The 13,478-nt window shown below is 28.5% G+C and overlaps 1 protein-coding gene across 10 annotated transcripts in view; it reads left to right on the top strand.

The window, feature by feature from the left end:
• LOC127280686 (uncharacterized) overlaps positions 1–12,928 on the top strand; it is a 33,813-nt gene extending 20,885 nt beyond the window's left edge. For 2 of the 10 annotated variants that reach the window (XM_051303865.1, XM_051303864.1), the window contains exons 6-9: positions 4,730–4,870; positions 4,994–5,108; positions 5,208–5,422; positions 11,685–12,928. In XM_051303865.1, coding sequence (XP_051159822.1) covers positions 4,730–4,870; positions 4,994–5,108; positions 5,208–5,422; positions 11,685–11,881 — 668 coding nt within the window. In that variant the 3' untranslated portion in view covers positions 11,882–12,928. Of the gene's footprint in view, positions 1–4,729; positions 4,871–4,993; positions 5,109–5,207; positions 5,423–7,646; positions 7,677–8,105; positions 8,126–11,684 lie in introns of those variants that run through there. The other 8 variants (XM_051303869.1, XM_051303870.1, XM_051303874.1 and 5 more) reach the window with 8 other exon arrangements.
• The last annotated feature ends 550 nt before the right edge of the window (positions 12,929–13,478 follow it).

Here is a 13,478-nt window from a genome sequence, read left to right as displayed (position 1 = left end):
CGTGGCCCAGGGCCGAGAAAGGCTTATAGTTTCGCTTTGGCGTCCGTCCGTCCATCCGTCGTACATGGTAACCGTTTCCATGGCAACAGTTAATATGTCAAAAGTTACTATGGCGACAGTTACTATGGCTACAGTTACTTACTATGGCAAAAGTTACTTACTACGGCAATAGTTACTGTGGCAACAGTTACTTACTATGGCAATTGTTACTATGCCAAAGTTACTATGGCAAAAGTTACTAACTATGGCAATAGTTACTATGGCAAAAGTTACTATGGCAACAGTTACTTACTACGGCAATAGTTACTGTGGCAACAGTTACTTACTATGGCAATAGTTACTATGCCAAAGTTACTATGGCAAAAGTTACTAACTATGGCAATAGTTACTATGGCAAAAATTATTATGGCAATAGTTACTTATTATGGCAATAGTTACTATGGCAAAAGTTACTATGGCAACAGTTACTTACTACGGCAATAGTTACTGTGGCAACAGTTACTTACTATGGCAAAAGTTACTTATTATGGCAATAGTTACTATGGCAAAAGTTACTAACTATGGCAATAGTTACTATGGCAAAAGTTACTATGGCAACAGTTACTTACTACGGCAATAGTTACTGTGGCAACAGTTACTTACTATGGCAATTGTTACTATGCCAAAGTTACTATGGCAAAAGTTACTAACTATGGCAATAGTTACTATGGCAAAAGTTACTATGGCAACAGTTACTTACTACGGCAATAGTTACTGTGGCAACAGTTACTTACTATGGCAATAGTTACTATGCCAAAGTTACTATGGCAAAAGTTACTAACTATGGCAATAGTTACTATGGCAAAAATTATTATGGCAATAGTTACTTATTATGGCAATAGTTACTATGGCAAAAGTTACTATGGCAACAGTTACTTACTACGGCAATAGTTACTGTGGCAACAGTTACTTACTATGGCAAAAGTTACTTATTATGGCAATAGTTACTATGGCAAAAGTTACTAACTATGGCAATAGTTACTATGGCAAAAGTTACTATGGCAACAGTTACTTACTACGGCAATAGTTACTGTGGCAACAGTTACTTACTATGGCAATTGTTACTATGCCAAAGTTACTATGGCAAAAGTTACTAACTATGGCAATAGTTACTATGGCAAAAGTTACTATGGCAACAGTTACTTACTACGGCAATAGTTACTGTGGCAACAGTTACTTACTATGGCAATAGTTACTATGCCAAAGTTACTATGGCAAAAGTTACTAACTATGGCAATAGTTACTATGGCAAAAATTATTATGGCAATAGTTACTTATTATGGCAATAGTTACTATGGCAAAAGTTACTATGGCAACAGTTACTTACTACGGCAATAGTTACTGTGGCAACAGTTACTTACTATGGCAAAAGTTACTTATTATGGCAATAGTTACTATGGCAAAAGTTACTAACTATGGCAATAGTTACTATGGCAAAAGTTACTATGGCAACAGTTACTTACTACGGCAATAGTTACTGTGGCAACAGTTACTTACTATGGCAATAGTTACTATGCCAAAGTTACTATGGCAAAAGTTACTAACTATGGCAATAGTTACTATGGCAAAAATTATTATGGCAATAGTTACTTATTATGGCAATAGTTACTATGGCAAAAGTTACTATGGCAACAGTTACTTACTACGGCAATAGTTACTGTGGCAACAGTTACTTACTATGGCAAAAGTTACTTATTATGGCAATAGTTACTATGGCAAAAGTTACTAACTATGGCAATAGTTACTATGGCAAAAGTTACTATGGCAACAGTTACTTACTACGGCAATAGTTACTGTGGCAACAGTTACTTACTATGGCAATTGTTACTATGCCAAAGTTACTATGGCAAAAGTTACTAACTATGGCAATAGTTACTATGGCAAAAGTTACTATGGCAACAGTTACTTACTACGGCAATAGTTACTGTGGCAACAGTTACTTACTATGGCAATAGTTACTATGCCAAAGTTACTATGGCAAAAGTTACTAACTATGGCAATAGTTACTATGGCAAAAATTATTATGGCAATAGTTACTTATTATGGCAATAGTTACTATGGCAAAAGTTACTATGGCAACAGTTACTTACTACGGCAATAGTTACTGTGGCAACAGTTACTTACTATGGCAAAAGTTACTTATTATGGCAATAGTTACTATGGCAAAAGTTACTAACTATGGCAATAGTTACTATGGCAAAAGTTACTATGGCAACAGTTACTTACTACGGCAATAGTTACTGTGGCAACAGTTACTTACTATGGCAAAAGTTACTAACTATGGCAACAGTTACTTACTACGGCAATAGTTACTGTGGCAACAGTTACTTACTATGGCAAAAGTTACTAACTATGGCAACAGTTACTTACTACGGCAATAGTTGCTGTGGCAATAGTTACTATGGCAAAAGTTACTATGGCAACGGTTACTTACTATGGCAACAGTTACTTACTATGGCAACAGTTACTTATTATGGCAATAGTTACTATGGCAAAAGTTACTATGGCAACAGTTACTATGGCTACAGTTACTTACTATGGCAAAAGTTACTTACTACGGAAATAGTTACTATGGCAACAGTTACTTACTACGGCAATAGTTGCTGTGGCAATAGTTACTATGGCAAAAGTTACTATGGCAACGGTTACTTACTATGGCAACAGTTACTTACTATGGCAAAAGTTACTTATTATGGCAATAGTTACTATGGCAAAAGTTACTATGGCAACAGTTACTATGGCTACAGTTACTTACTATGGCAAAAGTTACTTACTACGGCAATAGTTACTGTGGCAACAGTTACTTACTATGGCAATAGTTACTATGCCAAAGTTACTATGGCAAAAGTTACTAACTATGGCAATAGTTACTATGGCAAAAATTACTATGGCAATAGTTACTTATTATGGCAATAGTTACTATGGCAAAAGTTACTATGGCAACAGTTACTTACTACGGCAATAGTTACTGTGGCAACAGTTACTTACTATGGCAATAGTTACTATGCCAAAGTTACTATGGCAAAAGTTACTAACTATGGCAATAGTTACTATGGCAAAAATTACTATGGCAATAGTTACTTATTATGGCAATAGTTACTATGGCAACAGTTACTTACTACGGCAATAGTTACTGTGGCAACAGTTACTTACTATGGCAAAAGTTACTTATTATGGCAATAGTTACTATGGCAAAAGTTACTAACTATGGCAATAGTTATTATCGCAAAAATTACTATGGCAAAAGTTACTAACTATGGCAAAAGTTACTATGGCAACAGTTACTTACTATGGCAAAAGTTACCATGTAAATAGTTACGATGGCAACAGTTGATTTCCGTACCAACTGTTTCCATAGCAACCATAGCAATTCACAAACAATGTAATTATAAATTATTTATTTTATACAAATAACTTTTGATCTGAATTTAAAAAGCCACGAAACCCTAGATGTAGGCGCTTTGCGCCTGCTTTTTTTTCCTGATTTTTTTGTAAATCATTTTATTATTTTATTATTTTATTTTGAATATATGTTTCATTGTTATTGTAAACACGTATATGTAAATTTGTATTATTCACTACACTTTAATCATTTTCCATTTCACTTTCATTAATCCATATAATATTATACAAATTAAAACATTATTTATTATACACACTGAAAAAATTATATTCTAAATTTAAGAATATTTTCATGGCGTCTATTTAATACTGAGTTAATCTTTTGCGATAATCTTATTGTGCAATCTTGCAGTAATCTTACATCGCATTCTTGCAGTAATCTTACACTGCAATCTTTCGGTAAGCTTACCATGCAAGCCTGCAGTAAGCTTGCGACAATTTTACCGTGCAACGTTGGCAATATTGCGCGGCAAACTTTCCGCAAGGTTGCTGCAAGCTTACGTGCTATCTGGGATAATACAAAGTACACTCTTTATTAGTTTTAATTTTTTTAAGTAAGAATTAGAAAAGAAATTATGTCATTAATAAATAATGTTATATTTTGTACATGAAAATTATTTCATAAAAAATTATCCATTCCTAAAATTTCTCGACGAGAAATTATTATCAAGCGAAAAATGAAAAGTACTTCATTAAAACAGAAGAGTAGTGTACTCGAGATAAAAAACATTTAAAGAGTTCAAATTACATAAAATGGATTAAACGTTTTTTTTCCACGTCGGAAAAACGGTTAAAAGAGAGAGAAAGAGAGGAAAATAATTGCAAGAGTTATATTGTTGTTTATTTTAAAAAAAAAATAGCAGCAAAAAGTTGGATATTAAATAAGCTAAAATGCTTGAAAAAAAATTAATCTCTCTCTGTTTTTTTTTTAAATTTATTGTTATGAAAATATTTTGAAAATAATCTTTCAAGTAAATGTTTCATTATATAAGTATACCGTTATTATGAAATTAAGGGGGAAATATAAAAATCATTTATATTCCAGATATTATTTTTTTCTATAAAAATAAAAATAGAAAAGTAGGGTGGAAAATAATATAATAGAAGTCGTTAGGAACAACGATGTTTATGATTTTAGTAGGTGATTTATAAATTTATTTAATTATTACCTAACAAGATTGTAACAACTTTATCTTAGATTGGAAATCTTTGGGTATAAAATGCTATATAAGTGGTTGCTATAAGGATGCATTGATATATAATTATAATGATTGATTCCTTTTTTCAGCTTCTAACGTGAACGAATCATGTGATTTCAACGAACAATGCGAAATGAAGGTACCACAAACCGAATGTCGCGATGGCCGTTGTATTTGCATATTTGAAAAGATTCCTGTACTTCAAGATGATGGAACTACAGTTTGTATCGGTAATTTTATTCATTTTTTTTATAATTTATAGTAAATATTATTTACTTTTTATTAGGGAAAAAGAATTAATTTTTCTTTATCTTTGAAAATATAAATAAATAAAGAATTATTATATTTTATAGCTGAAATCAGGGAACCGCCAAATTTACGAACTGTTGATCCAGCAATGATTGGAGTCCTCGTTGGAATGGCTTTGATGTTTGTCATTATTTGCGTCGTTCTTAGACTTTTTAGCAAGTGAGTAAAAAAATTATCATTAATTTTTTTTCAAAATATAGAATGAAATAGAAAAATAAATAATTTTTTTTGTCTCTCTTTCTCTCTCTCTATTTTAAGAGCACGTTGGCGGGAAAATCGCACCATCTTCAATACACCAAATGCTCGTCTAATGAACGTCTCATTATTGAAGGACAACAAACTTCTTCATGGACAAGAGAGGCGCGGATCACGCGCTAGTGTCAGAGGACCATCACGACAACCATCAATGGCATCCTTGCGTGCTCATTCGCCGAACGCCTCGCAAGGTGCGAAACACTCTCAGCGAGTGAGCCGTACGGGTTTTTATTCATTCACTTATTAAGCAAGCGAGTTTATCCACCCTCGTTAATAGAGAAAGTGACTTCTATCGAATATGTAGGTACTCTTTCTGTAGAGCCATAAGTGCCGACCATAAGTCACTCAAAAAAAAAAAAAAAAAACCATTTTTGGATTAAAAAAAAAAGCTTTTTTTATATTTTTTACAATGAAGCGATTTCCTCGCCCAAACTCTCTAAATCTGAATTAGTAAAAATGTTTACTAATTTAAATTAGTGACTCACTTTTTGCTTTGGAATTAGTTAAATTTTACTAATTGTTAGTGAAAGTTACTAATAATTAGTAAAATTTTACTAATTATTACTGAAAGTTACTAATAATTAGTAAAATTTTACTAATTATTACTGAAAGTTACTAATAATTAGTAAAATTTTACTAATTGAGAAGAAAAAAGTGAGTCACTAATTCAAATTAGTACTCTCTAAATCTGAATTAGTAAAAATTTTTACTAATTTGAATTAGTGACTCACTTTTTGCTTCTGAATTAGTAAAATTTTACTAATTATTAGTAACTTTTACTAACAATTAGTAAAATTTAACTAATTCTAAAGCAAAAAGTGAGTCACTAATTTAAATTAGTAAACATTTTTACTAATTCAGATTTAGAGAGTAATAACTAATAATAAATAATAACTAAATAATAACTAATAGTTAGTAAAATTTTACTAATTGAGAAGAAAAAAGTGAGTCACTAATTCAAATTAGTAAACATTTTTACTAATTCAGATTTAGAGAGAAACTTGCATTTTTTTTTTTGGGAGACATTTTTCAAATTCCAAAAAAAGTTTTTAAAACTGTAAAAAAAAATTTTTAGACTAATCAATTACTAATTGTACTATTACTATCTGATCTAAGTTTTTAGCTTCAATTATTGATGCTGCATATCTTTTCTTGAAATAAAATTTTAATAATATTAGTATATAAAAAGAAATTTTCTTTATTAAAATATTGATCATAGGGGGTAAAATAATTTCTTTTGCCCCTAGAGAGAAAAATAGTAATTTTTAATCAATTAAAATTTAAATAATTATATAAAAAATTAATTAAGAAATAAAAATTACAAAATAAAATTCTTCGTCGGCACTTATGAGTAGAGAAGTTTTCTACCTCTAGAAACTCAACTGCGTCTAAAGTATATGAGAATATATTAAAAGCAGATTAAATATTTTTTTCCAGACTTTGATTTAATTTTAATGAATATATTATTTTTCAATAGAATCTCATCTTTTTTTCTTTTTTGTTTTCTTCTTTAAACTTTAAATTAGAGGTCTTGAAAAATAATTTAATTTGTATTTTATTTTTGAAATTCTCATTGTTTAAAATTTCATATATATATATATTTATTTAATGAAATCTTTATTGCATGCCTTTTACTTTTTTATTGAAGAATTATAATATAATTTTTTTTTTTTGATATAATTTAGATACTATATTTTATAACTAATATGATAATTTTTTCACATCATTAAAATCAAATTAGAAAAAATTTCATTCTTTCCAGAGAAATAAAATTTCTATGTTATCACGTGCACTTTGCATTTTAAATGCACTTCGAGTCACTTGCAATTCCATTTACTTCTATAGAATTTTTAATTAATTTTTCAGACGAACCCTTTAACAAGTCACTGCATTTTCTATGATATCAACCTCATTCTCAAGAATATTATATATGCATTTCTTTTTTATCCTAATGCTTCGCACTTTTAATATAATTAACTTTTGTATTTGTTTCAATTGAAAATTATTTATTGTAAATTGTTTTTAATATTAAATATTTATATAATAATAATAGTAAACATAATAATATAATAATAATAATAATTTTCAAACTTTAAAGTTATATAAATTCGAAAGAAATAATGAAATATAAAAAAAAACATAATTCATTCTCTCTATTTTTAATATTTGCAATCTCTATTATATGCATGTTTGCATGATTTCGAAAATTCACTAAATTAGTGTTTCTATTTATGATTCATATTTATGTGTATTTTAGCATTGTTTCCATTAAAGCGCATGAAAAACCCTCAAAAAATTATAAATATTAAATTTGCAAGAATTATAATCGCATTTTGCTTGCCAGCAAATATTTATATTAAACAAAATACCTAATTTTTTAATTATTTTTAAAAAAAAAAATTGCGTATTTTGTGTCTAATTTGAAAAAAATTTTTGACTTAGGAAAAGGATAACGCAACAGGAGAAAATAGGGTAAGTTCACTGGTTACCGGACGCGTATCAGTGGTCGGACGAAAATTAAAATTTAAAAAAAAAAAAAAAAAGAAAGAAAAACTTTATCCGTATTGAAAATAATTTGATAAAAATTCGAGACATATAATAAAGATTAGTGAAATCATCTAATCATTTGTCCGAACATAAAATCGTTGTCCGTCCACCGGTGCGTTTACCCTAAATATAATTTAATTTGTTTTCTCAATTATCAAAATTGCTAAAAATTACTATATATATATATTTACATTGGACATTCTATTTTGAATCGTTTCACAAATAAAAGACTATTTAATTAGTCTAAATTTTCATTTGACGATAGTCTTTTATTGGACCATTTTTCAAAAAGAATGCCTCTGTTTATTAATTTTTTTTTTTTTAAATTTATTTATTTTAATTTTATTATTCTAGGAGGCGCGTAACAAAATTAGGTACAAAAACAATCAATTTTTAACATTATTATTTTTATCATTCAATTCTAATTAAATTTAAATAAAAAATAGTATTTTTCTACTGTTTGTAAAAAAAAAAATTATATTTAAAATTTATTCTTTCAAATATAAAAATGATAATAAGAAAGTTATGTCATAAAAAAAAATAATAAAAAAAAAAAAAGAAAGAAATGACCGTAACAAATGTGCTCAGTTATGGAGAGCTCTGGAGAGTTATATTGTTCAAGTAATAGACAACAGTAGATGTGGACAATAAAGACTAAAGTTAAAGGCGAATAATTAAACAAGTTCTATAAATGTAAACGACACTAATTTAATCTATTTAGTGACTTTCTTGGCATCTCAATTGCCCTACAATCTGCTTCTTAAAATTCACTACCTACTTCTTAATTACACTCTCAGGAGACATGCTAGAAGTTTAATGAAGAAAAAAAAATTTAAACTAACTCTCCCACTAATTCAAGGAAAAACTAAATTTCATTAAGTTTAGATTACAACACAGTTTTCCTAAAAGTATCAAATTGAGACCAAAAATTGCATCAAATCTTTGCAACGTTTTGATGCACATAAGTTATATCAAAAAGAGATCGTTTTGTGTATCATTTTTAGAAATGATACACGAAACGGTCTCATTTTTTGATGCAAAAAATTTAATCAATTTATAACAATCATGGCCGAATTGAATCGACTCAAAATTAAACGAATGTTTTTCAGATATTTTGGTAATAGTACAATTGCGGAGACCATTTCAATATTTAATTTGAAAATGAAAATAACAGAAAATCAAAGACAATGTGCAATTCGATAATTAAAAAGTGACAGCTTATAAACATAACCTAAAATGCATGAGAAAAAATTTGTCGATAAAATCAATATAGCCGAGCTTTTTAGAAGGTAGATGGCAGCACTCATCTATTTTCTTTCTTTAAATTTTTTCTGAATCGTTTTTATAAAAAGCAAAACTGCCATCTACCTTCTAAAAAGCTCGGCTATATTGATTTTATCGACAAATTTGTTCTCATGCATTTTAGGTTATGTTTATAAGCTGTCACTTTTTAATTATCGAATTGCACATTGTCTTTGATTTTCTGTTATTTTCATTTTCAAATTAAATAGTGAAATGGTCTCCGCAATTGTAGTATTACCAAAATATCTGAAAAAAATTCGTTTAATTTTGAGTCGATTCAATTCGGCCATGATTGATATAAATTGATTAAATTTTTTGCATCAAAAAATGAGACCGTTTCGTGTATCATTTCTAAAAATGATACACAAAACGATCTCTTTTTGATATAACTTATGTGCATCAAAACGTTGCAATAGAAAAAGATACAACCAAGTTTACTGTGAATAAAACAGAAAAAAAAAAACTAAATTTTTGTTTCTAGAAAAAAAAACCACAAAATGTTCAATTTCGCTTACGTGCTTATTTATTATTTATTATATTTGGTTTATTATTATTTATTTATTTTTTTTAATTTTCCCAAATGGCAGTAAAAGAAAGTAAATAGTAAAATCTATTTAAACGTATAATTTTGGCTGTCTGCCTGCCTGGAGGTTACTATGGCAACGCACGAGTGTGAGTAAGACAGAAAATTTGAATATTCAAATTTTTAAATTTTCTTTCGCACTCACTCTCATGCGTTGCCATGGTAACCTGCAGGCAGCCAAAAAAAGGTGTGAGAGCGCCTTAATGCATCAAAAAAGGAAATATTATTTTATGTATAAATTAATTTAATTTAAAAAATTTAATAATATTTCTATATCTTAATAAAATCTGACAAATTCTTTTTTTTGCTAAAATTGATAGACTGAAATTTCAAAAATCTCGAAAGAAAAGAGGGCGGTATTCATAGTTCCGACTTAAGCAAGGACTTAAGAGTTGCTTGATCAAGACGGTCTTATTCGAATGAGTCGAGCTTAAGACCATATATATTCATAGTCAAAAATAAGCAATTGCTTGGTAAAGGAAATGCAGCTTAAGAATTTCTTGACCAAGCAAATGCTTAAGATGATCTTATTGAACGATCGGATTTTTCCGTCAATATTCTTTTGAATCCACCAATAAGAAATGGTTTTGAAAATTCGCCTCAATGCGCCAAGGAATATTTATACTTGCGTTGTATTCAATTTGAGTTTTTCGTTTCAGCGTTTTTAATGTTATTTATAAAATTGTTTTGTTTAATCATTTGAAAAAAGTAAATTTGTAAAATATTTTTCTTATTAAATGTTTGTAATAAAAAACAGTAATAAAACAAAATTCAAAAATATAAACCTGTGAATATAATTAATGTTGTTTAAAAGTAAAAATTTTTAATAATCAACGAATGAAATATATTTAAAATTTGATAAATAATGATACATAATAGTGAAATATTCAAAATAATGATCAATATATTAACATTAATATTTTTAAAATTAGGCGTACAATTTGTAGAACACAATTTATTTTTTCTTTTTCAAATTAAAAAGACTGGTAATTTTTTTTATATCTTATCTTATATACTCTCGTTTTTAAAAAAGTGCTGTACGCTAAATTTTAATTGTTTATAAACATAAAATAACTACTTTCATACATAAATTCTTTTTTCTTGTAGAAATAATAAATGTATCCAAATATAAATCTGCTACTCTCACTCCCTTAATTATATATTAAAATAAAAATATAATGGAATATAAAATTTGTAAACAATAAATAATTAAATTATTATAAATAATACTAAATTTTAATACTAATTAATGAAACTTTTTGTAGTAATAAAATGTCTAAAAAGCATTACACCAATACGGATAAAGAAAACTTTTCCTGCAAACTATCAAAATTTTTGCCCATGTTATTGAAAATCGCAAAAGCGATTGTTCCTTGAAAGCTAAGGAGGCTGCGTGGAGTGAAAACGATAACGTCTCTGAAACTCTCACTCATCTATTTCAAAAGAATTTTCCGCATCTCGAATGTATCGTTTTGCACGTCTTATATTGTTTGGACCATCTTCATTATCAATATCATCCTCAATGTCTCTTAAATAATGCATTATATCCATTGTTAACACTTTTTTCACTATAAATACACTAATAAGTTATTGCTTAAGTCAACTAAAACGTTGACTTTAAATCATAACCTCAATTCGTTCAAATAAGTTCACCGGTAATGTCAAATAAGAAAATCCTATTTGACTATGAATACTTGGCATTCTTAAGATGGGACTATGCATCTCAAAATCAAAGCATTTACTTCTTTAAGCAAATGCTTAAGTTGCGACTTAAGTCAATCCACAATGCACGACTATGAATCTAGGTGTCAGCTTAAGTCGCTGCTTAAGAAATGAGTATCGACTATGAATACCGCCCAAGAGATTACATTTATCTCTTGTTTTTCCCAATAGAAAATACATATTGTCGATATTATGTTTTTTTATGGATGTAATATCAATAAACTGTTGCCATTTGGGAAATACATTTTTCTTTTTTTTTTTTTTTTCTTTCACGAGCTGTGCTTTCTCATCGCTTCTATATCGTAGCAAAATCGTTATTTTCACAGACGTGGTACAAGATACTCGAATAACAAAGCCTTCGTTGCCAGGGTCTCGTACAGGATCACGTCGTGGAAGTCGTGGAAGCAGTGGGAATGCATCCGCAGTTTCCAATAGATCCAATAAATCGCCACCCAATCATAATACCCCGGCTGATCCAGCAATGGAGGACGTCGCGGTCAAGATACTTGAGGCCAAGGCGTAAAAATACTTCGATATACCCGTCTTCTATTTATATAATTATAATCAATTACATACAGATATATTATAATATAAGAAAATCGCATTTTATGTAGAGAGAGAGAAAAAAAAAAAAAAACGTTAAGTGCATTTACATTGAGCTTAATTTATCCGCAGGTTTTGAAAAAAGAAAGAGAGCAGTGACCTTGAGAATGAAGTGGGAGGGGAAAAGAATGAGAAAGAAAGAGATAAAACGTTAGCTCTTTCTCACTTTTGCTCTTCTCCCCACCTTTTATGCTCAAAGCGCGCGCACTCGCTCCTCCTCCTTTCAAAAATTTACGTAAACTAAACTCATTTTAAATGCATTCATAATCAACAGCTTCAGATTGAAACGCTCCTTTAATGAATTTAATCTAACAAATTATACAAAAGCTTTCAAATGAATCTCACTCTATTAGGACAAAAGAATTATTCAAAAACAAAAAAAACAAAGCTTGAGTTGTTTCTTTCGAAGCGAAAATTGACCCTAAATTTTTTTTTTGGGACATTTAGCGGGTACATTTTTCGAAAAACTCATTATAGCGAAAGTAATATATATATATATCAAGTAGATAATTTACTTTGGCGAGTCTTTTATGCTCCCGCAAATTATTATTCGTCTTTTCTGTCGATAATGTAATCATTGATAAATGAAAAAAAATATTATGTATAGAACATATATTTTAGAATTTCAGACATAGTTTTTCTCTAGGTTTTAGAATTTTTCTACCACACACATACACACACTAACACACACTTTATTTCTCAAAGGCTTTTTTTCCAATTTTCACCAATATATATATATACTGAAAATAACCAAAAGAAAAAAAAATATTGATCCTTTGTGGTGACCAAATTGAATTTAAGATTTATTGTCATTTCAAGTGAGAAAATTGCCGGATATGAAATTGTTATAACAATTATTTTACGAAATGACTAAAGGTGTTTTTTTTTCAAGAAAACATTTTTATATTTTATTAATTTCAGTAAAATTTTCTACTACGAAATTAATGATTTTTCTAAAAAACTAAAATTCCAAAATATTTATTTCTATTTATTTTGAAAAATAAATTAATATGCATTTGAGTTAAGTGGAAAATGGGAAAGAATGTGAGAATGATTTGAAACATTTTATCAATTGCATTCCATCAATCAATCATAATCTGGGAACACGTGTATTTAAAAAAAAAAATCTCAAGAGCCACACGAAGGGACCAGATGAAAGTGAAAATTTTGGAAGTAATTTATACACCAATTTTTTCTTCTGTCCCTATTGAATCCTAAAAAACTCAACTTGAAATTATATCGTACCTCTAACTAATAAAGTCTAGATCTTAAGCTTTGTGATAAGCCTAATTGACACCACTTTTAGAAACAATTATAAAAATTCATTTTATATATAAGTATATATATATACATATATATATCTTCAGATAACTGATGAAACTTCATTTATCATTTATGCTCAGAAAAAAAATGATTTATTTTTAATTTCTTTTTTTAAATTAGAAAAAAATTTATTAGACGATACGAATTTTCATATCAGAATATTTTTAATAAATTATAAATTTTTTTATAAATTT

Source organism: Leptopilina boulardi, unplaced genomic scaffold (genome assembly GCF_019393585.1).
Source record: "Leptopilina boulardi isolate dan_hultmark-lab unplaced genomic scaffold, ZJU_Lbou_2.1 LbouV2_249, whole genome shotgun sequence".
NCBI lineage: Eukaryota > Metazoa > Arthropoda > Insecta > Hymenoptera > Figitidae > Leptopilina > Leptopilina boulardi.
The sequence above is the reverse complement of the archived record's forward strand: the minus strand, read 5'-3'. Positions and strand labels throughout refer to the sequence as shown.